The 26,953-nt window shown below is 41.9% G+C and overlaps 1 protein-coding gene across 12 annotated transcripts in view; it reads left to right on the forward strand.

The window, feature by feature from the left end:
• LOC105464406 (trinucleotide repeat containing adaptor 6B) overlaps positions 1-26,953 on the forward strand; it is a 298,465-nt gene that overhangs the window by 190,603 nt on the left and 80,909 nt on the right. For all 12 annotated transcript variants that reach the window (XM_011712269.3, XM_011712270.3, XM_011712268.3 and 9 more), the window contains 2 exons: positions 19,445-19,532; positions 24,853-24,874. In XM_011712269.3, coding sequence (XP_011710571.1) covers positions 19,445-19,532; positions 24,853-24,874 — 110 coding nt within the window. The remainder of the gene's footprint in view (positions 1-19,444; positions 19,533-24,852; positions 24,875-26,953) is intronic.

Raw genomic sequence — 26,953 nt, forward strand, 5'->3', positions numbered from 1 at the left:
ATTAGAGATGGGGTTTCGCCATGTTGGCCAGACTGGGCTTGAACTCCTGACCTCAAGTAATCCACCTGCCTTGGCCTCCCAAAGTGCTGGGATTATAGGCTAATTTTTTGTATTTTCAGTACAGATGGAAAGGTTTTGCCATGTTGCCCAGGCTGGGCACAAGGAGTCTCCCAAAGTACTGGGATTATAGGCGTGAGCCACCACACCTAGCCTAAAATTACGTTCTTTTTTTGAGACAGAGTCTGGCTCTCTTGCCCAGGCTGGAGTGCAGTGGCACCATCTTGGCCCACTGCAACCTCTGCCTCCCAGGTTCAAGCGATTCTCCTGCCTTAGCCTCCCAAGTAGCTGGGATTACAGGTGCATGCCACCACACTGACTCATTTTTGTATTTTTGTAGTAGAGGTGAGGTTTCACCGTGTTGGCCAGGCTGTTCTGGAACTCCTGACCTCAAGTGATTTGCCCACCTCGGCCTCCCAAAGTGTTGGGATTACAGGTGTGAGCCACTGCACCTGGTCCTAAAATTACCTTTTAATGGAATTTAATGGAATCAATTTACTGTGAGTTTGATGTTGAATTGCTAGCAATCTGATTTCAAAGGTCAGTTATTATTATTTACTCTTTCAATGGAAAAGAAAAACTGTGTTGGACCATGTGTGGAGGAAAGCAGAGGAAAAAAAATGCAACATGAAAAGGAAAACACCTGAATGTTTAGAAAAGCTGTCCCACCACTTACTGTTAATAAGTTCTCAGTTTTTCTCCTGAATAATATGTGCCTCGGAGCTGTGGATTCTGGTTGATAAACTTATTTTCTCTCCTGTTTAGGAGCCATATTTCATCACTTTTCTGTAGAGAATAGTTCTTTCCAGGGCCATAGCTAAGACTGCTATTCCTCATCTTCGTTTTAGTTTCTTCACTGTCGAGTGTTCATGGTAGAGTGCTGCTCCTGGCCCTTAAGGTGTAAACATAGTTTTTAGTGGTTCCAGATTATAAACATTAGAGTATGTGAGCCAGGAGCGGTGGCTCACACCTGTAATCCCAGCACTTTGGGAGGCCAAGGCAGGTGGGTCACCTGATGTTAGGAGATCGAGACCAGCCTGGCCAACATGGTAAAACCCCGTCTCTACTAAAAATACTAAAAAATTAGGTGTGGTGGTGGGCACCTGTAATCCCAGCTACTCAGGAGGCTGAGGCAGGAGAATCCCTTGAACCTGGGAGACGGAGGTTGCAGTGAGCCGAGATTGTGCCATTGCAGTCCAGCCTGGGCGACGAGCAAAATTCCGTCTCAAAAATAGAATAAAATAAAATAAAATAAGATAAATAGATAAATGTATGTATGTATGTATGTTAGAATATGTGGTATAAGCCCTCGTTGGGAAGCTGTTTCTTTTTTTTTTTTTTTTTTTTTTTTTTTTTTTTGAGACAGAGTCTTGCTCTGTTGCCCAGTCCAGAGTGCAGTGGCGCAATCTCGGCTCACTGCAACCTCCGCCTCCCGGGTTCAAGCGATTCTCCTGCCTTAGCCTCCCGAGTAGCTGGGACTACAGGCGTGTGTCACCACGCCCGGTTAATTTTTTTTTTGTTTTTAGTAGAGATGGGGTTTCACCGTGTTAACCAGGATGGTCTTGATCTCCTGACCTCGTGATCCACCCACCTCGGCCTCCCAAAGTGCTAGGATTACAGGTGTGAGCCACCATGCCCGGCCCTGGGAGGCTGTTTTCTTAGCCTGTTTGGATATTTGTAAAACCACTCCTAATTTCAGGCTGTCGTTAGAAGCATGGCATATTAATTGTAGTGTATAGGAAAGTACTTTCAGGAGTAAAATGTGAGGTGATGTTAAAGATTTATTCACTAAATCTTACATTAAAACCTAAGGTGTCCTTTGAACTCGAAGAACCTTATTTGAAGGCAAGCAAAACCGTAAGAATGGTTAAAAAATTAACAGCTTTGGTTGAATTACCTTATAAACACACAGTATAGGTATTGCTGATCAAAGGAAAGTTCAGTGAAGATGCTGGTAGTTTACAGCACTCCAGAGAATTAAAACAATGAGATGTAAGGTAACAGCTCTAAAAATTCAGACATTTTCCTTATTAAGCTCTTTTCTACAAGAGGCTTCATCGCATTGAAAAATGAAACCTGGCACCCATCCTAGGAGCGTTATCTGTGCAGAAACTCTGATTTACAGATTTGTGATCTTAGGGAACAGTGTGCACATCCAGGGTGAAATTTCAACTGATAAAGAGATCTCACTTATGGGGCTGTGTCATTCAGGGTTCTGCCAGGGAAATGGGCCATTCCAGGTATCCATGTAGGAAAGGCTTTTTTTTTTCTCTCTCTCTCTTCCTTATTTTTCCTTTTACCTCCTTATTGAGGTATAATTGACATTTACAATGTGGTAATTACAAACAATGTATGCAAAAGATAGTTAAATGTCCTTCACCACCCTCTGTCTCCTCTTGCCTATTTATCACCCCTCTCTGCCACCCTTCCCTGCCCCTTCTCCACCCCAGGTAACCATTGATGTGCTTTCTGTCACTATACATTAGTTGACATTTTCTAGAATTTTAGACAAGTGGAATCGTTCAGTAGGTACTCTTCTTTGTCTGGCTTCTTTTACCCAACATACTTATTTTTAGGTTCATCTAGTTATGTATAACAGTAGTCCATTATTTTTATTTCTGAGTAAGTAGCATTCTGTTGTATGTTTTACCTTAATTTGTTTATCCATTCACCTATTGATATGCATTTGGGCAGTTGCTCATTTTCAGCTATTATGAATAAAGCGATGAATATTCATCTAGAAGTCTTTGTTGGACATATGCTTTCTTTTCTCTAGAGTAAATAACCTAGGCATGGAATGGCTGGGTCATATAGTTGGTGTATGTTTAGCTTTTCAAAGTGATTGTACCATTTTCCATTCCCACCATGAGAGAGTTCCATTTGTTTTTTTTTTGTTTTTTTTTTTTTTTTGAGACGGAGTCTCGCTCTGTCACCCAGGCTGGAGTGCAGTGGCGCGATCTCGGCTCACTGCAAGCTCCGCCCTCCGGGTTCACGCCATTCTCCCGCCTCAGCCTCCGAGTAGCTGGGACTACAGGCGCCCGCCACCGCGCCCGGCTAGTTTTTTGTATTTTTAGTAGAGACAGGGTTTCACCATGTTAGCCAGGATGGTCTCAATCTCCTGACCTCGTGATCCACCCGCCTCGGCCTCCCAAAGTGCTGGGATTACAGGCTTGAGCCACCGCGCCCGGCCTCCATTTGTTAATTCTTGGAATGGTGAGTCTTTAATTTTGGACATTCTAGAAGTACATGTGTGTTGACATCTCATTGTGGCTTTAATTTGTTTTTTCATAATCATGAATGATGTTGAATATCTTTTTTATGTGTTTATTTGCCACGTATGTGTCTTCTCTAGCAAAATGTTCAAATCTTTTGCCCATCTTTTTTTTTTTTTTTTTTTTTTAAGACAGGGTTTCACTCTGTCGCCCAGACTGGAGTGCAGTGGCACCATCTTGGTTCACTGCAACCTCCGCCTCCCAGGCTCAAGCAATTTCCCCTGCCTCAGCCTCCCTAGTAACTGGGATTACAGGCATGCACCTCTACCATGCGGCTCATTTTTGTTTTTTTAGTAGCATTGGGGTTTCACCATGCTGGCCAGACTGATCTCGAACTTCCGACCTCAAGTGATCCACTCGCATCGGCCTCCAGAAGTGCTGGGATTACAGATGTGAGCCACCATGCCCGGCCTCTTTTGCTCAGTTTTAAGATGGGGTTCTTTATATACTCTGTATATAAATTCTTTGTCAGATAAGTGATTTGCAGATAACTTTTTCTCAGTCTGTGGCTTAATCTTTGTATTCTCTTAATTGTCTTTTGAAGAGCAGACGTTTTTAACTTTGAGTCCAATATATCAGTTTTTTTTTTTCTTTTATGGATTATGCTTTTTGGTGTTGTGTCGAAAAAATTTTTCTAACACAGGGTCACAAAGATTTTCTCGTATGTTTTCTTCTAGAAGTTTTACAGTTTTAGGTTTTACATCTAGTTCTATGATTCATTGAATTAATTTTTATGTATTGCCAAGGTACAAAATGAGGTTCATTTTTAAAAATATTCCTACCAGTTATTCTAACACTAATTGTTGAAAACACTCTTTTTTCAGCTAAATTACCTTTGCACCTTTTTTGAAAATTGGTTCTCTCTCTCTCTCATTTTATATATATGTGTGTGTGTGTGTGTGTGTGTGTATAATCAGTGTATTTCTGGATTCCATTAAACTTTTGTCTATAGAAAAATAAGACAGTACCATACTGTGTTAATCACTGTAACTTTGTAATAAGTCTTCACGTCAGGTTGTGCAAGTCCTCCAACTTGGTTCTTTTTATAGTTACCGACTATTCTGAGTTCTTTGCTTTTCCATATGAATTTTGGAAGGTACTTACCAATTTCTACAAAATATTCTGCTGGGATTTTAATATAAAGATTTTGTTGAATCTAAATTAATTGGAGGGTGATTGACATCTTAACGATATTGAGTCTTTTCATTCATGAGCATGGTATATCTTTTCACTTACGTAGGTTTTTAAAAATTTCTATCCGCAGTATTTTGTAGTTTTCAGTGTACATATTCAGGGCTTGCATATTTTTGTCAGATTTATTCTTATGTGTTCACAGTTTTTGATGCTATTATATATGGAATCTTTTTTAAAATTTCCATTTCTGGCCGGGCGCGGTGGCTCAAGCCTGTAATCCCAGCACTTTGGGAGGCTGAGACAGGCGGATCACGAGGTCAGGAGGTCGAGACCATCTTGGCTAACACGGTGAAACCTCGTCTCTACTAAAAAAATACAAAAAAACTAGCCGGACGAGGTGGCGGGCGCCTGTAGTCCCAGCTACTCAGGAGGCTGAGGCAGGAGAATGGCATAAACCCGGGAAGCGGAGCTTGCAGTGAGCTGAGATCCGGCCACTGCACTCCAGCCTGGGCAACAAAGCGAGACTCCATCTCAAAAAAAAAAAAATTTCCATTTCTGATTGTTCCTAGTATGTAGAAATATAACGAGTTTTCTTATATTGATCTTGTATTTTGCAGCCTCGTTAAACTCACTTATTAATTTTGGTAACCTTTTCGGTAGGCTCCATTTGACTTTACAAATAGGAAAGATTTTAATATAGGGAATCGAAAGTTCACACAACCATTGGAAAGTCTGATGAAAGAAATTCAGGAAGTCTTCTATTATTGCTAATGAGATTAGAGTGCATCTTCCTAGAGGAGCAGTGATGTCCGCTGTGTGCTGCTGTGGCTTTAGATCATCTGGAAGCTGCTGCAGAATGGGAAAGTCCTGCCTGTTGTTGCCTATGGTCTTTTTGCAACTGTTTCTAGAGAATATTGACTTCTTTTCTGCTTTCCAGATCTAAGAAGGGTAGGGATCTAGGGACCTCTCCTTGGTGGCAGCTAACCTGGAACTCTACAGGGAATGGGATTCTGGAAAATACAGTTCCAGGCCATTTCCTGAAGTGCAGGGAAGATCAGGAGAGGTGGTGATGGCAGTTTGACAGTCTGGCACTGAGGGCATTAATAGAGATACATTATTACTCAGTCATGGAAAAGTGACTTAGCAATACTGTGAAAAAACAGGAGTGTTAGGTGGTTGTAACTCAGTAAGATGTGATTTCCAAGAAAGCAAATGACCTCTTTAACAGTATTATCAGTGGTATATCATAGGGGACAAGTAAATGGCAGGCCTACCCTATTTGGTGCTGCCTTGCCTGGTAATTGGATGAGGGTAGACAAACTGGAACATATTTAAGGGATAATAATCCCACTGGTAAGGGGGATAGAAAACCAGGTCGTGAGTGGAATGTGTGAAGGAACTAAGAATGTCTCAGGGATGCATCATGGATAACTGCACATTTTTGGAGAATTTGTTCCATGTGTTCTGAAAAGGAAATTTTAGGACTAGAGAGTCGAAGCTATCAGGAGACATTTCTCAAGGCACTATCAAGAACTTCCTACCCAGCTGCAAAGTTTGAGTAGGAAGCCACATCTCTCTTTGTTAGAGTTTGCTGAGTTGCCCAGCCAGAGTATGTAAAGCATGAGACGAATGTTCTTCAGGCACCATTCTAACCCTGAAACTTTTTGCAGGGAAAAATCTTTCAAATTGTTGGTTGTAGCTTTTGCCACATAGAATTTTGGAAAGTAAAAGCAAGTTTTTAAAAATAGCTGGCTGGGTGCAGCGGCTCACGCCTCTAATCCCAGCACTTTAGGAGGCCAAGGCAGGCGGATCACTTGATATCAGGAGTTGGAGACCAGCCTGGCCAACATGGTGAAACCCCATCACTACTATAAAAATTAGCCGGGCGTGGCTGGGCGCGATGACTCACGCCTGTAATTCCAGCACTTTGGGAGACTGAGGCGGGTGGAACATGAGAACAGGAGATCGAGACCATCCTGGCCAATATGGTGAAACCCTGTCTCTACTAAAATACAAAAAATTAGCCAGGTGTAGTGGTACGTGTTTATAGCCCCAGCTTCTTGGGAGGCTGAGGCAGGAGAATCACTTGCATGCAGGAGGCGGAGGTTGCAGTGAGCCGAGATTGCGCCACTGCACTCCAGCCTAGCAACAGAGTAAGACTCCATCTCAAAAAATAAAATAAAATAATAGCCGGGTGTGGTGTCTCGTTCCTGTAGTCCCCAGCTACTTGGGAGGCTGAGGTAGAATTGCTAGAACCGTGGGGGCAGAGGTTGCAGTGAGCCGAGATCACGCCACTGCACTCCAACCTGGGCAACAGAGCAAGACTCGTCTCAAAAAAAAAAAAAAAAAATTATCAGCCGGGCGCGGTGGCTCATGCCTGTAATCCCAGCACTTTGGGAGGCCGAGGCAGGCGGATCACAAAATCAAGAGATTGAGACCATCCTGGCCAACATGGTGAAACCCCATCTCTACTAAAAATACAAAAATTAACTGTGCTTGGTGGCAGGCACCTGTAGTCCCAGCTACTCGGGAGGCTGAGGCAGGAGCATTGCTTGGACCCGGGAGGCCGAGGTTGCAGTGAGCTGAGATCGCACCATTGCACTCCAGCTTGGTGACAGAGCAAGACTGTCTCAAAATAAATAAATAAATAAATAAATAAAAAATAAATAAATAAAATAAAAATTGTCTTACTTTATTTGGTTTGAGTAATTCCAGACAAACCAATTCCTTGCATGTGCCTTTAAATATGTAAACTGGGAAATTCATGAAAAGCTTGGAGTCAGAGGCTATGTCTGCAAAAGTCTGTTGCCGTATTTCATGGATTCTGAGCCTCACGTTCTTTTACTTACTTGAGATCTCTGAAGTCTGCATTCATGCCACAGTTGATGCCACCCTTGGATGTCTGGTGCCTTTCATTTGCTGTCATCCAGCTGGCAGTTGTTCTTGCCTGCACATGCACAGATTGATCCTAGGTATTCCTGATGTCATCATTTCAGTAGAGTTTCATGAAGTCTACGCTACACGAGTTGTTTAATCTAAAATACCTTCCCAGGCCGAGTGTGGTGCTCACACCTGTAATCCCAACACTTTGAGAGGCCAATGCAGGAGTATTGCTTGAGTCCAGACATTCAAGACTAGCCTGGGCAACATAGCAAGACCCCATCTCTACAAAAAATTTAAAAATTAGCTGCACATGGTGGAGCATGTCTGTAGTCCCAGCCAGTTGGGAGGCTGAGGCAAGAGGATCACTCAAGCCCAGGAGTTTGAGGCTGCAGCGAACCATGATCACACCATTGCACTCCTGTGGGATAGAGCAAGACCCTGTCTCAAAACAAACAAACAAACTTCACTAAGGTTACACTGTAATTTTGCATTGAAACACAGATAAAAATAATGAGGCATATGCTTGATATTGAGATTTTAACTAAGAAATGACTACAATTCTATATTTTCTTGAAAAGAAACAACCAAGTGCATACTTGTGTGCTGCTCAAAGATCTAGGGACCAGCAGCTTATTAGAAATGGAAAATTGTGGGCCCTGTCCCACAACCTTCTAAATAAGAATCTGCATTTAACAAGATTCCCATTAAAGTTTGAGAAGCATTGCTTTACACAGCCTCAGAAAGGAAGGTAACACTATGTAGAAGGAACTGTGTTACATTTTGTTACCAACATAAAAGTGTTACCTATCACATGTCACATAATAAAACTGAAGGCAGGAGAAATTTCTTTATCCCTTAAAATTAATAAAAAATCCTTTTACCTTAATCTTTCTAGTTTTAATGTTGTTTTCTTCTTATAAGCCACTTAGAATGATTTTTATGCCCTAGTGCTTTTTGGCCTTGTCTGCGAATTTAATATGTGCAAATTACATTAGCATCCCATTAAATTCCCTCAGATCCAGCAAATGAAAAAAATGTTAAGAACAAATCCAATATAGATATTTGGAGTACCCTACTATGTAATTTCCTCTGCCTGAATGGATATGTTCCAACATGCTTTTTGTGTGTGTGCATTGTTAATTAAAAACATTTTAAGTGGATACTTTGAGCACTTTGCTTAACTCTTTTCATTGCACTTCCTTTGTTAATTTTTCTTACCCCAAATATGCACGTGGTGTCATTAATCCTTAATTAGTTATGATTGGTAATGGTTTTGTGGCTATTTTCTTACTGCTTTATAAGTTGCCAAGATTACTTTTTGTTTTCTAAGGAAATAATGTTCATACGAGTCACATGTCTTAGGTGCATTTTGAAAACCCCTGTTTAAATCTGTGTTGGGCAGAGCCCTTAGTGTGTAGATACTAGAATTCATTCTCACTGGTGTGTGGGTTTATTAAATGGTACTTGAGAGGCTGAGGGTCAGGTGATGCGCCCAGCACCACACCATGGAACTGGGGGTCCCATGGGAGCTTTTTTTCTTTTCCTGCACTTTCAGGAAATTGCCGTTACAGGGGTAGGCCCCAGGACCACGTCATCCCTATAATGCTCCCTGAGAAGATGAGTGCCCTGTGTGTCCTCTAGTAAAGTCATGCATGCACCTTACTGGCACAGCGTAAATCACGTCCCCATCTCTAATTGTGAAGGAGTCTTGGAAATAGGCCAGTGGGGCTTGGAATTGATGTTGACTGAGCTGATGAAGATACCACCACAACCACCACAAAGTGAAATCATAGCTCAGTGACTAGTACACTACTAAAATTCCTGGGAAAAGAATTGTCTTGTGAATTACGTGTAAGAGGAGCATTTTAAATACCCTTGTGGCTATCTGTCATATTCCTGCTGTAGTTAAGGAATACTTGATCGATTAAACTAACAATTTGAGCATGTTAGGATGAAGTGTAGATTCTAGAATATTTTTGGAAATCTATTTCTGTAATGTGGGGACTAAATGATTTCTCAAATTCCTTTTGACTCTTATGTGACTTTCATAAAGAAAATGGTTTGAAGTAGGAGTCCTTCACAAAATTTCAAACAGGAGACCAAAAGATAAGTCAATGTGTGAAGCTCTTTTTTTTTTAATCGAAATTTTTGAGATAACTGTAGGTTCACATGCCAGAAGCAAGGCAGAGATTCTGTATGCCATTCCACCAATGGTAGCTTCTTGCAGAACTATAATATAATGTCCCAACCCCGATTCTGATATAATCTGCCAAAGTTTGATTTCCCCAGTTTTACTTGTATTTAATTGCCTATGTGTTTAGTTCTATTCAATTTTATCACGTGGGTTCATGTACCCACCACCACTATCAAATACAGGACAGTTCTGTCACCATAAGGGTCACTAGTGTCACCCTTTTGATTAACCACTCCTGCCTCACCCTACCCCCCTTTGTGTCCTCTGGCACCCAACCACTTGTCATCTCAGAAATGTTATCTAAATGGAATCTACAGTTTGACACTTTTGGGAGTGGCTTTTCTCATTCGGCATAATTCCATGGAGATTCATCCAAGTTGGTGTATTATTAATGGTTTGTTCCTTTTTATTGTGGAGTTCTTTTTAATCTTTTACAGTATTCGTTTACTTCTGGCATAGTTCCCACTTTGGGTGGCTCTGTTCCTGTTCGGGTCTGTCTGCCTCGGTTTTGTGGAGTTGGAACTAGGACCAAAGGTGCCGCCACCCTTCTGATCACAGGGTGTCAGGGGTAGGTTTGGATGCTGTCACAGCCAGTCATTCAGACCTTGATGGAAAGGAAGATGCTCCTGGGAATGTGGAGCCATTTCCTGTCAAGATGAATCCTGGCTGTTCTTCTGAATGAAGGTTCTTACCATCCTTTCACTCCCATGAGCATACAGGTGGAGATTAATATATTCAAGTGTGAAATTGTCAGCCCTGCCTCTCCTGCATGTTTGAGGCACAATGGGCTCAGAGACATGCATACAGGAACCACTGGTCGTGACTCTAGTTTGTGGAAAGAAGTTGATCTCTTGGCTGGCGCGATGGCTCATACCTATAATCCCAACATTTTGGGAGGTCGAGGCGGGCAGATTATCTGAGGTCAGGAGTTCGAGACCAGCCTGACCAACATGGTGAAACCCCATCTCTACTAAAAATACAAAAATTAGCTGGGCGTGGTGGCGCATGCCTGTCATCCCAGCGTCTCAGGAGGCTGAGGCAGAAGAATCACTTGAACCTGGGAGGTGGAGACTGCAGTGAGCCGAGATCGTGCCACTGCTCTCGGGAGATGGCGTGAGACTCTGTCACAGAAACAAAAGTTGATCTCTTACCTGGATCATCACAAGCTTGAATTCACACATCCAAGATTCTGATACTTTCAAAACAGCAAAGGCACTGCAGGCTCTCTTCAGAGTATTCTAAAGTGTGTAGAGACAGGGAACAGAGCAAGGAGAGCACAGTTTCCTGCCCTGAAGGTGCTGTCTGGGTTGTGAGGTAAGGTAGGACTATTTAAAAAGTGGAATTTAGAGCCCCAGGAAGGCAGGCAGCACTGTGTCTTGTTTGTTGCTGATTTCTTGGCGTCAGTCTGGTGCCTGGCATCAAGTGAGCACTGAGATACTGAGGGAACTGATGCGGTGGAAGGCAACCTTTCAGCCACAATGCCCAGTTCTTCTGGTGCAGATGAGGGTGACTACCAAGTAAGCCCAGAAAACCAGAGAAAGTGTGGGTGTGTGTCTGGGGAGGCTTGCTGCTGAGAGAGGGCAGAAGTAGGGGTAGCCATCTCCCTGCTCCCAAACTCACACCCAGCACTTTCCCATCTCGGGCCCTGGGACTTACTCTTCTCTTGACCTGGTCACTCATCTCCCAGATGGCTTTCTTCATGGAGGGGTCTGGATGTCCCTGCCTCACAGATGCCCGCTGCAGATGCCTCCTGGAAGGCAGCCCCCTCTTCCCATCTCTTCCCTCTTAGACATTCTGGCCCCTTTCCAGCTTTTTTGTCTTCGTGGTGTTGTGTGTGTTTTTTTTCTGTCTCCCATCTAGAATGTCAGCTCCCTGAGGGCAGGCACCATCCTTCTTTTGCACAGTCTTATATCCTCAGTGCCTCACAGGCCAGTGCCTGGCATATCGTAGTCACTCAGCATATGTTTATTAGATGATTTAGTTCGTTGTTTTGAGGCTATTCTTTAAACACATGTCCGCCGGGAGCTAGAAAGTGTTGCTCGCTCTTTAATTATGCATTTTGGTAGCATTTACTTGGAGACCCTACTGTGTTTTGGGTGTTTGTGCCACGGACATAGGGCAGGGAGAAGAGGAAGGTTCATTCCCCTTCCCTTGTGTTCAGAGGCTTCAGCCGTGGCAAACGCGCACACACTCGGCTGGCCACACGCTGGCCACACACACTTGGCTCGCCATTGTCTCGAGTGGTGGGTGCGCTGGTGGAGCAGGCCAGCCCGCCGAGGGCAAGGTTGACAGCTGAGGGAAGAGGTGGGCCTCCTGACTGAAGCTGAGAAGAAGAGGTTTTGGAAGTTTTGTGTTTAGGTGCTTGTGTTCAGTCCCAATTTGATTTCTTATTCAATTACCAGAAAATGTGTGCTGGTTAATTTAGAAAATGCATTCCCTGTAAGGAGATCCCCCCTCCCCCAACCCCCGCATCCTGCTTCTGGTCTCGTCCCTGCCACCTCCTCCCTTACTCCCTGTACTGCATTCTGGCTGCCATTCCTCAGATGGACCAGTCTCACTCATTGACATTTGCCATTCCCTCTCTCTGGAATATTCTCCCCCAGATACCCACATGGCCCCATCCCTCACCTCAGTGAGTCTCCATTCTCATGCAACTGTATCAGAGGCCTTTTCTAACTATCATGTGGAAGGTGTTCCTCTCCCCACCTCTCTCCTTCTCTGTCGGCGAACTGTCCTCTCCTGAGCACTGTCGCCGCCTGAGCTGTGTATTTTATGCATGCATCTTGTTGTATATCTTGTTCATTTGTTGCCTGTCTCCCCCACTAGGATCTAAGTCGCATGAGAGCCAAAGCTCAGTTTTGTTTCGGCCAGATCTCCAGTGCTTAGAAAAAGTGCCTGGCTTGGCCAGGCGCAGTGGCTCACGCCTATAATTCCAGCACTTTGGGAGGCTGAGGCAGGTGGATCACTTGAGGTCAAGAGTTCAAGACCAGGCCAGCCAACATAGTGAGACTCCGTCTCTACTAAAAATACAAAAATTAACCGGGCATGGTGGCAGGCGCCTGTAATCCCAGCTACTCAGGAGGCTGAGGCATGAGAATCACTTGAACCTGGGAGGCGGGAGTTGCAGTGAGCTGAGATCGTGCCATCGCACTGCAGCCTGGGTGACAGAAAAGAAAAGTGCCTGGCTCATATGAGACACTCAATAAATGTTTGTTAAAGGAATGAGTCAGTTCCTGGGCATCCTAGTAGAAGAGAGCCAAGTCAGCCTATGCCTATTATCACCCCTAGTAAAAGCAGCCATGCCGCAGTTATTTCAGGTGCTCTCATGCTGCCAATGACCGGTGTCATCTGCCTTCAGACCTTAAGGGCCAAACAAGAGGCGGGGTCTACAGAAGAAGACGAGTTGCTCTAGAGTTGGGGGTTACTGGGGATGGTGCTGTTAAAGCAAGTGGATATTGAGCTAGGACTTGACACTAGGGTAAGGTGTGATGGATATTAAAGAGGATGGTTTTTGTCAGGCATGCAGAATGGATGAGGAAAATGTAAAAGCTAGAACTGTGCTATGCATGGCTTTGAATGCCAGTTACAGATGCTCCAAGCTCTTAGCCTTCCCTTTGCATGGTCTCGGACCATTGGCAGATTGAGTTCTGGGATGCAGCCTATTCCTAGGAATGTCAGCATCATTGCTTTTTGGTGTTCTGAACTTGCATGCAGGGCAGTCTTGCTATACCTCAGCTTAAGTGAATATTGGGTGTTTTCTTTTTCTTTCTTTCTTTCTTTCTTTCTTTTTTTTTTTTTTTTTTTTTTTGAGACTGAGTCTTGCTTTGTCGCCCAGGCTGGAGTGCAGTGGTGCAATCTTGGCTTACTGCAACCTCCGCCTCCCAGGTTCAAGCGACTCTCCTGCCTCAGCCTCCCGAGTAGCTGGGATTACAGGTACCTGCCACGATGCCCAGCTAATTTTTTTGTATTTTTAGTAGAGATGGGGTTTCACCATGTTGGCTAGGCTGGTCTCAAATTCCTGACCTCATGATCTGCCCGCCTCAGCCTCCGGAAGTGCTAGGATTGCAGGCATGAGCCACTGTGCCCGGCCGAATATTGGGCATTTTCTGTTCAGCTACAAGTCACTTCTACTTTTCTCTACTATTATTGTAAAAAATTAAGAAGAAAACACTGTTGTATTCTCTCTTAACCTGAGAAGTTCTCAAGAGTAGTTTGACTTTTTACCATTCTGGATTTATTCTAGATTATGGTGTTTGCACTTGCTTTATCTTTTGCCCTCCCGCACAGTACCTCCCACACATTCGTCCCCTGCAGAGACAATATTAAAACCCCCAGCTCCCCTAGACAATGCTTCCTTACCTTTTCAGGTCAAGACACACAGAGAAAAGATTTGTACAGCACACTGGGGTAAATAGATGAGGTTGGATTGGGCTAGCAGCTGCCCCAGGCTGGGCTGTAAGGAGTTTGAGGGGCTTTGTGTTCCATATGTACTTGGAAGCTGGGTGCACCTATAAACCATACTTGGCACAAAGTTAAGGAATTGGAGGTGCCCGTAGTATTGCCTGGGAAGCTGTAGTAGAGACTCAGTAAATACTTAACTGAATTTGTTGAATGAATTACATAATTTGACAGTGATGAGCTTTATATCTGGTTGTATATTTAAAGATGAGAGAAAATATGAATGATTTCTCTTGCCCTTCATACTTAGAAGCAATTGATGATCAAGTAGGACCCGCCTAGTCACTTGGCATTTGCATTCGTTGCTGTATGGGAGGTGTTTTTTTATTGTTTGTTTTGGAGACAGGGTCTCACTTTGTTGACCACACTGGAGTGCAGTGGCACGATTATGACTCACTGCAGCCTCAACTTCCTGGGCTCAGGTGATGGGAGGTTTCATTTTTGAGGCATAAATCAGGTAATAATGTTTTCAAGTATAGGTTTAAACAAGAATTTAGAGCAGTTTCTCAACCCTAGCTACATGTTAGAACCACTTGGAGGGACTTCTCAAAATCCCTGGAGATTTCTATGTAATTGACCTGGGGTACTATCTGAGCAATGATTTTGTGTTGGTTGTTTGTATTTTCTTTTGTTTTTGGAAACAATCTGGAACTTACAGAGTTTGAATCTGGATGATTTTAAAAAGCCTTTTTCCCCCTGAGTCATTTGAGAATTAACTGCTGATCCAGTGCTCTGTCACCTGGGTAATATAGTATATTTCTAACAAAAAGAACATTCTAGTGTTGAACCACAATATAACCGTCATAGGAAAAAAATTAATACACTGATACGTTACCACCACTTACTCTTGATCTCCATTCGGGTGTGACATTTGCCACACATTACATTTCGTTGTTAGGTCTTTTTGGTCTCCTTTCATTTGGAACAGTTCCTCAATCTTTCCTTGACTGTCATGGCCTTAAAACTTTTGAAGATTACAGGCCAGTATATTTTGTAGAATGCCTCTGAATGTGGAGTTGTCTGACGGTTCCTTTGATGGTATTCGGGTTAAAAACACATTTAAAAGGAGTATCACAGAATCGAATCGATGCTGTGTTCTTTTTACAGCATCCTGTTGTGTAACTCCCAGTTTGAATTTGTCCCGTAGCTGATGATGTTCACGTGGATTACTTGATTAAGGTGGTATCTTGACAGGCTTCTCCTTGACTTAATTACTCTTCTCAACCCTTTATCACAAGTATTTTATGGGGAGGTGCTTTGAAACTATGTGACTATTCCATTCCTCATTTCAATGTATTCGTTTGCTTATTTCTCTCTGTATGAACTTGTGTTTTCCTATTTTATACAATGGCTTATAGTCTCTTACTATAATTACTTATTTTGATGCTGATGTTGTTCCAGATTTAGCTTGTAGGAGCACTTCAAACTGTCTTCTGTAGTCATTTGAAGGATCCCATCATTCTTTTGCTTCTTGGCAAACGTACATTCCAGGTTCATCTTGTACTTTCCTTATCCTATCCTAGAATTAGCTATTTTTCCCAGAGAACTCTGGTTTTTTTAGTGAAGAATGGAAGCCGCAAAACTGGGTGCTAAGTGTGTTCATTGTTACTTGGATGTTGCTTGTTCTCTAGCCCTCAGAGTGACAGAGCTGAGGGAATAAGCGTGTGTGTGTGGGTGTGTGTGTGTGAAGGAATATATATTCACATATCTCACATGTACACAAAGTTACAGCTAATATTTATTATGTCTATATATATTGGAAACCATGAGTTCATGTCAGTAACTAATTTAGATCCAACCCCACAGAGTTCATTTGAGTTTTCTCCCTTTTCTTCCGTTTGTGTAACTTATTTTCTCAACAGTGAGAAACATGGCTGTCATTATTCTTTTTTTTTCCTTGAGATGGAATTTCACTTTTGTTGCCCAGGCTGCAGTGTAGTGGCACGACTTCGGCTCACTGCAACCTCCGCCTCCTGGGTTCAAGCGATTCTTCTGCCTCAGCCTCCTGAGTAGCTGGGATTACAGGCACGCGCCACCACACCCAGCTAATTTTGTATTTTTAGTAGAGACGGGGTTTCTGCATATTGGTCAGACTGGTCTTGAACTCCTGACCTCAGGTGATCCACCCACCTTGGCCTCCCAAAGTGCTGGGATTACAGGTGTGAGCCACCATGCCTGGCCCTATTATTCTTACTATACTTAAACAGTGCATCAGTCTCCTGTATGTAAGCCATCTCCATCACCGCCCCCGTAGATGCCTTCTCCGCATAGACGCCCATTGCTCTCTGCTTGGGCTCTAACTCAGAGTAGGGTTTTTGTTTGTTTGTTTGTTGTTTGTTTTTGAGATGGAGTCTCGCTCTGTCGCCCAGGCTGGAGTGCAGTGGTGTAATCTTGGCTCACTGCAACCTCTGCCTCCAGGTTCAAACAATTCTCCTGCCTCAGCTTCCCGAGTAGCTGGCACTACAGGTGTGTGCCACCACGCCCAGCTAATTTTTTGTATTTTTAGTAGAGTCGGGGTTTCACCGCATTAGCCAGGATGGTCTGGATCTCCCGACCTCGTGATCCACCTGTCTCAGCCTCCCATAGTGCTGGGATTACACACGTGAGCCACTGCGCCCAGCCAGGATTTTTTTAAAGCTCACCAAATGGTGCTAATGTGCAACCTAGATAGAGAACAGAATTAGAAGAAAGGTGAGACCCACACTATTTGATTTATTGTTAAGTAAATGGCAGGTTTTTAAGCCAGGTTTGACGAAGTAGATTATTCCTAAGGAAGTGAAATTTAAAGAGAAGACTAAATCCTACCAAGACGCATGGTCAAAACAAAACAAAATAAAACAAAAAACATGGTGAAAGTATAGCCTGTCACCTGGAAAGCTTTGAAATATATCTGTTTTAGAAATGAATTTACTTCTGTTGTGCATGAATTTCAGTCTATTTCCCTGAATTGCCTGTTTATAGGGACAATATTTGAAAAGGTTAGTTTGTTTTTGAAGAACATGTTTGATTAAAACTTACCCCCTTTTTTATGTTTTATTTTATTTATTTATTATTTATTATTGATTCATTTATTTATTTTGCTCTTGTTGCCCAGGCTAGAGTGCAATGGTGTGATCTTGGTTCACTGTAACCTCTGCCTCCCAGGTTCAAGTGATTCTCCTTTCTCAGCCTCCTGATTAGCTGGGATTACAGGTGTCCACCACCACTCCCAGCTAATTTTTGTGTTTTTAGTAGAGATAGGGTTTCACCGTGTCCCCCAGGCCAGTCTCGAACTCCTGACCTCAGGTGATCCACCCACCTTGGCCTCTCAAAGTGCTGGGATTACAGGCGTGAGTCACTGCACCCAGCCAACATTGCATTTTTTAAAATAAACTTTTAATTTTAGAATAATTTCAGATTTAGAAAAAAATGACAACCTAATACTTTTTTTTTTTTTTTTGTAAACACCAAATCTTTAAACAGGAAATATTCAGGCTGCGGTTGCTCCTTTTCTGTAGTTGGTTTCACTGTAAAATGTAGAAGCCAAGTTACAGCAGCTTGGGCGTGAGGAACCCCATCCACTCCTTCCACTTGCAGCCAGAGGAAGCAAAAGGCTTTTAGGGCCAAATATAACAGGACCCATGGCCAGCCTGCCTGAGATGATCAACATCCATCTTACCGGTGTTTGTAAATCCATTTTCTTAAAGGAGGGCACTGCTGCTGCAGGTGGATTTTCTCCACGCGTTTCACACCTAGACAGAGGCACACAATCTGACTCCAAAGAAATCCAGCATGAGACCTAAGGAAATTTCAGTAAAATCTCCTCCTTGGTTGGGTGGATTTTGCATATTAGGCTTTTATATCTTTATACCCAGAAGTGCAGAAGAAGAAACGCTAATATTTGAATGCGGACAAAGTCAGTGACAACATGTAGGTAAAATAATTTTTAAGCCTTTTTTTCTATAAATAAAACATTATTATGTATTCATGAGAGCCCACCTCAGTTTTCATCCATGGTTCCTTTTGTATAGTTTCAGTATGTTAAACTAGATCTCTGCTTCCCAAAGTTAAGTCCTTCAGGAACCATCTTTATGATTTTGCCGTGTTTGCAAACCTGTTACTCCCTTAATCTTGAATTTGACTCACTTGTAATTCGGCCTTATTCTAGGTGATATCTGTGAAACCGTGGATTTGTTATTTGTTGGGTGTTCTGAGGACCTGGGAACTAGATCTTAAAGTCTCCTCACAGCAATGAAATTCCATAAGCATAGAGTCTGGGGTTTCCCACTGTGAGCTTTGAAGTTACTGCGGTTGGTTGAGTGTATGTTTTTTCCCAGTTGATACATAGAGTGAAAGTTGACAGCATTCCAATAAATGTTACTTTTCAAATGTGTGCTGTAAATTACAGTCTCTTAATTTCTTCAGATTCAGCATATTTCTCCAACTAGAATGTTTATGATTGTATATCATTTTTATTCTAATTCAGTGGAGCAAAACCTGATTGTCTTAATTCATGTGTACAGGAAGATGTAGTAGTGAATTCACCCAATAGGGAATATGTTTATTTATTTTATTTTATTATTATTTTATTTTTGAGGCAGAGTCTGGCTCTGTTGACCGGGCTGGAGTGCAGTGGCACTATCTCAGCTCACTGCAGCCTCCACCTCCCAGGTTCCAGTGATTGTCCTGCCTCAGCCTCCCGAGTAGCTGGGACTACAGGAGCGTGCCACCACACCCAGCTAATTTTTGTATTTTTAGTAGAGACGGGATTTCACTATGTTGACCAGGCTGGTCTCAAACTCCTGACCTCAAGTGATCTGCCCGCCTTGGCCTCCCAGAGTGCTGGGATTACCGGCGTGAGCCACCACGCCTGGCCTGGAATACATTGATTTATAGGACGCTCAGTGCCTGCCTTAGAAAACACAAGTAGAAAATATATAAAACATACAGTATTAATAATAAATATAGAAAAAAAATTTGGAATACAGAGCATAGAGCTTTATGTTCACCACTCTGAAGATGTCATGGAAAAGCATCTATTTATGATAAATACATATGTACCATAATTGAGTTAATATATTCTGCATTATCTGTGAGGAATACTGCCCGGAAGCCATCTGGATATTGTCATATTCAGATCAGGTCCTTTGCTGAGTGGAACTATATTAATCGTGTGTGTGTGTTTGTATGTATGTTCTTTTAGGTAAGATATTATAAAAGCTCACCTTAATAGGCTTCTTTGAAACCAAACTTAATGTCATGTTTTGCAAAAGGGGTGACAAACCAAGATGTGGGAATAATTAAATGTGAGTTTTATGCATCCTTTTGATTTAAATGAAATACTGTGTTCTACTCAGTCACAGAGATGAAATGTCGTCTTGCACACCATTTACAAGCATTTAATTTGCTACAGAAATGGGTTGTGAATATAGATGTATAACCTTCTGCTATGATGTTACTTTAACAGAGAGAAGGAGCAAGAAAGGGAAGAACAGTTAATGGAAGACAAGAAAAGGAAGAAAGAGGATAAAAAGAAAAAAGAAGCCACTCAGAAGGTGAGTTTAATCAGTTAAGTCTGTCTTTATATCCACTAGGCATCCGGCATCCAGAAGAAGAAACTGTCTTGGCTTGAATACCCAATATCGTTTTTTTTTTCCCTCTGAGAGAGAGTCTTGCTTTGTTGCTCAGGCTGGAGTGCAGTGGCACCATCTTGGCTCACTGCAACCTCTGCCTCCCGGGTTTAAGCGATTCTCCTGTCTCAGCCTTCTGAGTAGCTGGGATTACAGGTGCCTGCCACCACGTCCAGCTAATTTTTGTATTTTTAGTAGAGACAGGGTTTCACCATGTTGGCCAGGCTGGTCTCGAACTCCTGTCCTCATAATCCGCCTGCCTCGGCCCCCCAAAGTGCTGGGATTACAGGTGTGAGCCACTGCGCCTGGCCTGAATACTTGATATCTCAGTAACGGTACTTGAGACATTAGTTTACTTAAAAGTTTTCATATTTGGAAGTGGGAGAAAGTTCAAGGTCTGTATTTGTTACCATAAAGTAGATGTTAAATAATGCTATGGCTGATTTTTTGAAAACAACAGTAAACAATATTAGAAAGGCAAGAGAGTTTTCAAACTCTCAGTTCTTGTTGTATTTCCTTATTTGTATATTAATTTAATCTACATTTTCTTAAGCCTATAGAATAACTTTTAAAAACTGGCTAGAGGTTGCCCCGGTGTTCTTTTGGTCCCCCCATGGTGCTGTGTCTACCTTCGGAGAATGACAAGTAGAAATCCCTCTCGGAAAGGATCTAGTGAGCCCACGTAGTGCTTTGGAGGATATGGCATTGTGTGGCTTTGAGGAATTGCTTAGAGAAAACAAGAGATGCTAAGAGAAAAAAGACAAAGGGCTGACGGCTGTCACCTGTCAGGTCTCAGGTGAGCGGTTTGTCCAGCAGAGTTGTCTAAGGCAGAGTGGTTAGAATGCGCCTGCCTTCCCTGTTTGCTTCAGAGCATGCCTCTCTACCCTGTCCGTTGTCTGATCTTACCTGTTTCCCCACCTTACCATTCTTTTTGCATCTCTTAACTTGGGCTGTGGCTCAGCAGGGGTTACTTTGGTGCCTTTTTTGGAGGCAAGGTGATTTTCTGTCAGGTATTGTCACTGCTATGTAAAGCATTTGCGAAGCAGGGCCTACTGTGGGACAGGTTTGAGGATCCCTGTGTTGGTGCTAGTTATCGAAGCTAAGTTTAGGGAGAAAGAAACTGTGGCAAGGTTCAGAGGAAACTCTAGATTTAGAACAGAGTCAAGCCAATCAAACACAAGCCAGTATAACACTGCACGTTTTTCCAGCATTATTGGATATGGCGTTTCTCATAATTCAATTTTTTGTATTATTGAAATAATTCAAAAAATTGATGTGTGAGTATCTGCATAAGAAAAATTCTGAAAATAGTTTCTGAACTGGATTGCATATGTCCTTGCCATGTTAAATATATGAAATGTAATTTTATCTTTTCTTCATGACTTAATTAAGAGGAACATTCATTATTATTTGGTGCTATAATAGACCGCTGTGCTCTTGAAGATTTTGTCTGCTTTTAATTGTGTTTGTTTCTATTAATAGTGGTATATTCTCCATCACATCTTCATGCTGTCAGGGTACCTCCTTCTAATGTGTTGCTTCTCACCTGAGTTTGTTAGAATTGCCTAAAATTCTGGAGTGAAAAGTCTGAATAAAGAAGCCAGATTGCCTGGTGTGGTGGTTCGTGCCTGTAATGCCAACATGAAAACCCCGTCTCTACCAAAAAAAAAAAAAAAAGAAAAAAGTTAGCTGAGTGTGGTGGTGCACACCTGTGGTCCCAGCTGCTTTGGAAGCTGAGGTAGAAGGATCACTTGAGCCCAGGAGGTGGAGGTTGCAATGAGTAGAGATTGCACCACTGCACCCCAGCCTGGGTGACAGAGTGAAATCTTGTGTCCAAAATAATAATAATAATAATAATGGAAGTCAGATAACAGCCCAGAGACGTTTTTGTACTTCCCTTTGGGTCCATGGCCACATGCCCTGTCACTGAGGTTGCAATATGCAGCTCCACCAGCCGTGGGGTGTTCGTAGCATTGCCCCTGTGGTTTCTGGGCTCTTTTCCCTGTGCCTCGCACACATTGTGCCCTCCACCTCCAACTGGAGTGACGTGAGATTAAATCTCAGTGAAAGTTTACTTTCCTTAGGACACTCACACATTTCGTCTACTAAGTTGTTACAAAAATCAGATTTTGCAGTCTCTGGAAATGAGTGGTTAATAGACTGGGTACCAAGGAACTTGAGCAAAGGCTGTTAACAAGAGGATGCCAAACAGAGTGATTTAGAGAGTATATATTCCTTCTTCATTTTTAACATACATAACAGTGTTTTCTTAAACTACAAATATCAGTATCTAAAATGATTAATAAAATATGCCTCTGTAAACTTTCATTGGATTCCACAAAGAAAAATGATTTAAAATAAAGATGCTGTGAATGTAGTTGAGAGTGAATGAGATTATTTATGCAGAGAATGTAGTTTATGTAGCTGGATAATCTCTCCTGTGTGCTTTCATCTGCATTAAGAGCTGATTAAGAAGTGATGGCAAAGGGGAAAATCACCGTAAATAAAATTTCTAAGTGATTAATTTTATGAACAGTAAAAATTCTTATCGTTTTTGCTCAAAAATGTTCCAGATCAGCTTGACACAGAATCTAGGCTGACGCAGGCTGATGCATGGCCTTTGATCTTGTTTTATTATACTGAACCATTGCATAATTTCAGAATTAAATTCTGATTTAGCAGTTTTAAGGAGAGCACAAAGCTTACCATGTGATTATCTTCGTGGTTTCCAACCTTATTGTAGAGACAACGCCTCAGCTAGGAGCCATAAAATGTGCTATGATGCAAAGAATCGTGGAGAACGTGCCAGAGGTCTATCATGTGGTCAGTGGTTCATTCATTCAGTCCGCAAACATTTGTGGTGCCTCTTCTAAGGGCTTCCACATCTTTCATGCTGCTTTCCCCAGAGCTTTATGACCATCTCTTTGTGTCCATCTTCACTGTTTGACTGACTGTAAGTTTCTTGGTTTTATTCGTATTTGTATTGCCAGTAACTAGGGCAGTGCCTGGTGCAGAATAATCACTCAGAAATTGTTTAATAAGTGAATGGTCAAGAATGAAGTTGGAAACATAATTTTCTTGAAGAATTGACACTTACTTAAAGCTAAAACGAAGTTACTTCCACACAGAAATTAAGCATGAGCCTTTTCCAGTGTTCATTGGTTGTAGCAGTTGGCTCTTCCTGGAGCCATCACTGAGTAAACTGTTAGATATCCATTCATGAGAGAGGTGTCAAAGAAGGATTCCATTCACATTCATTTAGGCTGATGCTGCTAATTGTTTAGTGTTGGCAGAACACATGCTTTGATTGTGTTTTTTGCCGTCTGGGGGACAGCTCTTAACAGAACCCACATGATAAGACATATTTGACATTATTTGGGTTTGTTGCTTACAATGGGAAGGCACTGACTTCCTGTATATGACTGATCTTCAAAATGGCATTCTAAGAAATAGTTACAATGGTATAAAACCTAAATTGCCTTTGGGAACTGGTAAGTGGCTGCACATCATTCATTCTTGGATAAGTGGAGATATAGAAAAATCATACAAGAGTATTTTCAGTATAATTGAGCTCTGTAACAGTACTGGAAAACATTCACTTTTAAGACACTGGGTTCCACAAATTCACTGTAATAGAATTAGCTTGTCATTTAGCACAGGAATGTAGCAAACACACCAGGATGTTCTATAGGCGGATCCTTTAACTCCTATTTAGAGTCTGATGATGTGTTGGGATCCATCACAAGGTGGGCTGGTCAGCTACAGGACCTTCCTTCCAAAGATGATTGTGTTTTCGTGAACCCCCATGGCCATAATCCAGTATGATTACCAGCCACAAATCATCAAACTTCTTCTTTGCTATATGAATTTTTTTTTTTTTTTTTTTTTTTTTTTTTTTTTGAGACGGAGTCTCAGCTGTGTCGCCCAGGCTGCAGTGCAGTGGCCAGATCTCAGCTCACTGCAAGCTCTGCCTCCCGGGTTTTTACGCCATTCTCCTGCCTCAGCCTCCCGAGTAGCCGGGACTACAGGCGCCCGCCACCTCGCCCGGCTAGTTTTTTGTATTTTTTAGTAGAGACGGGGTTTCACCGTGTTAGCCAGGATGGTCTCGAACTCCTGACCTCGTGATCCGCCCGTCTCGGCCTCCCAAAGTGCTGGGATTACAGGCTTGAGCCACCGCGCCCGGCCGCTATATGAATATTTTTATTACAAAAGTCAGATAACCAAATAAAAATGCTTTAAAAGATGAACAGTTGGGAAAATGAGTCAGAATCACCCATGATCTCAACAATTTAATGTAACCACTATTGCAATGATGGCATAGTTCCTTTTGGATGTTTTGCTTGTGCATCACCGTTTGTTTTATTGTTATAAATTAGATGCCCTCCTTTATTTTCCCCTCTTAAAAATATCAGAAGCAGTTTTCTATAAGGCTCCTAATCATCATTTCCAAACTCTCTGAAGTCCATTACTATGTTCAGCCTGTCCAGCCTTCTAGAGGTTAATCATTTCTGTAGATGTATTAGTTACTATATAAAGAAATACTTTTTTTAAACAAAGCACCCTTGATTTGTCCAAAATTTACATATTTCAGTCTTAGTGCTATACTTCATGCTATTTTATATAAATGTTGATAATAACAGCAAACATTTATTGAGCACTGCATAGCGTATCTGATTTAATCCTTATAGCAGTCCTTTGCAGGGATATACTATTATTATCTCTATTCAACAGATAATAGAAAACTGGGGATCTCATAGCCAGAAAGTGACAAGGTTTGGTTTTGAATCCTGCTTTCCGACCGCGATGTCTGGTGCCTCTGATGACGAGTCCCTGAAGTTTTGCTTTTTAGATTTGAGATCAAGTGTTTGTGTCTATACTCATAGGGGAATCTTTTTGTGTCTATGGCTAATTTAGTTTCTGGGCCACATTCATGTGATTTTTCTCTAGTCATAGCAATCAAAATGCAAGTAGCATTCTCAGTACAGGGACCTCATCCTATAATGAGTGGAATGCTTTTTAGTTTTACTATTCTTCCTAATGGTGGTCATGTAAATTATAGCTGGACATATGGCCATAGTCTTTTGGAAGGATGTCTGAACTGACTCCCAGCTCCTTTTTCTGGATTTCAGCTATGCCTGTGTGCCTGACAGCTTGGATTACTTGAGTTATCAGACTAAAGTAGTCTGAAAATATAGTACTGAATTAAAAAGCAAATCTCATTTACTTTTATCTGTTTATTTTGCAGGTCACGGAACAAAAAACCAAAGGTAAGGTTTTTTTTCTCTTTAAATTATTTAGAACCTTTTGTGTTTAGCTTTTACACTGTTGCTGACTCAGCCTCCAATCCAGTGAAAAGAGAGTGGGTGTAGAGTAATTAAAGTGGGTTGTTTGCAGTCACTGAAGAGCAGTAATGACAAATTGAAAATACTTGTATTAGTGTTTCTAGTTGGCCTTAAATTTTTTAGGAGTCAAAAGAGTAAATACCTTGTTTTAAAAAGTTTATTGGTCATGGCTGGGCACGGTGGCTCACGCCTGTAATCCCAGCACTTTGGGAGTCTGGATTACCTGAGGTCAGGAGTTTGAGACCAACCTGGCCAACATGGCTGAGACCCTATGTCTACTAAAAATAAAAAATTAGCCAGACATGGTGGCTCATGCCTGTAATCGCAGCTCCTTGGGAGGCTGAGGCATGAGAATTGCTTGAACCCAGGAGGCGGAGGTTGCAGTGAGCCGAGATAATGCCACTGCACTCCAGCCTGGGCAACAGAGCGAGACTCTATCTCAAAAAAAAAAAAAGTATATGGGTCATGATTTTGATCATGATCTAAAAAAAACTTTTTTTTAGAATAATAGCAAAAAACAAACACCAGCTTTTAATTTACAGATGCGAATTACAACGGTTTGTCAACCACCTTGACTGATAGCATGCATTGAGTCTGATAATGGAATATTGCACCTAGGATGTTTACTCTGCCTTCTAATCTAAAACTTGGAATATGCTTTTTTAAAATATAATATATTTTGAGTAGCTTAACTCTGTTAAAAAATGTTATAAACGGGAGCAGGTGCCACTTGGGTCATTCTCAACCTAATAGTCTGTGTTGTTTTGGCTTCTTGCTCTGCTGTTAATTTTGATCATGTAGTTTTGTCTGGTGATGTTCACACTTTCTTTCATTTCCCCTTCAGAATGAGAGAGTTAATTCTTTGAGATAGCTCCTCTCCTTGCCTACTTAAATATGTGTTTCTCAATTAGGTATGCATAAGAATCATTTGCATAAAATCATCAAAATACACAGTCCCAGGCCATGGCCCTAGCAGATGTATTTTGAAAAGCTCTGCAGGTGACCCCAGTACATGTCCCTAGTTGAGAATCACTGCCTTAGATGAAGGGAATTAGATGTGACTGTGATGACTTGGAGAAGGACAAGGGTGATGGAGAGGTCAAGGCTTGATGGGAGGCCCTGTAATGATTGGTTTCTTCATTGTTTTGTTTTGTTTTGTTGGACTACGAGACCAAAGCCTGTCACACAATGATGAAAGAGTAATAAGACAGTGCTAATTTCTTAGGAAACTTAGTTATGGAAAATAAATTCTCATATAACTAGGAGTTACTATAATAAATTTCTAACCAAAAGACATTTCAAAGGAGAATGTAGTCTGGGAGTTTGTAGTGAAGTGTAAAAGAAACCATGATTATTAGTTATAATTAATTGGTTACAGAGAATAGTATCTGCCCTTGTACATTTCCTCAGTTTCAGCCCAGAAGTAGGCTTTATTTTGGAAGGATCTTTGTAAATTACTTGCTTGAAATATAAATGATACTTTGCCATAGAAATAGTGTTATTCATGCTGGTACAGTGTCCATGCTTTCTAAACCAACATACTTTCTAGAAAAGGATTTGGGCACTTAAGTATTTATATTTGTAGGGCTTTTTGATGATTTATGGGGACAACAGATGAGAAAATTGGCATTTTTTTTCCTGGACAGTCTAGACTCTGGTTGCTGGAATGTGGTGGTTGGGTTCCTAGGCTGGCCACAAGACTGATGCTTGCAAAGCCAAGTGTTAGTTGTGCTACAGAACTGAGCTGCTCTGTGTGATAAGTGGTGCTGGGAAACAGAAAATCTGTTAGGCATCTTTTCTTATAGAAAAAAAATTGGGAGGGATACCATACCTGTTCTCAAACACATTCTTCTTTCCTCTACCAGTCTTAAAAATCAAGCTTTCCTTTCTACTCACTACCCAAAAAAATTTTTTTCCAATTGGGCGCTTTCTCATACCTACTATGTCGTGGAATTTCATAGTTTCACAGTCAACCTACTCGCCCTACCTCCCACCCCTCCAATC

The sequence above is a fragment of the Macaca nemestrina genome, chromosome 15 (genome assembly GCF_043159975.1).
Source record: "Macaca nemestrina isolate mMacNem1 chromosome 15, mMacNem.hap1, whole genome shotgun sequence".
NCBI lineage: Eukaryota > Metazoa > Chordata > Mammalia > Primates > Cercopithecidae > Macaca > Macaca nemestrina.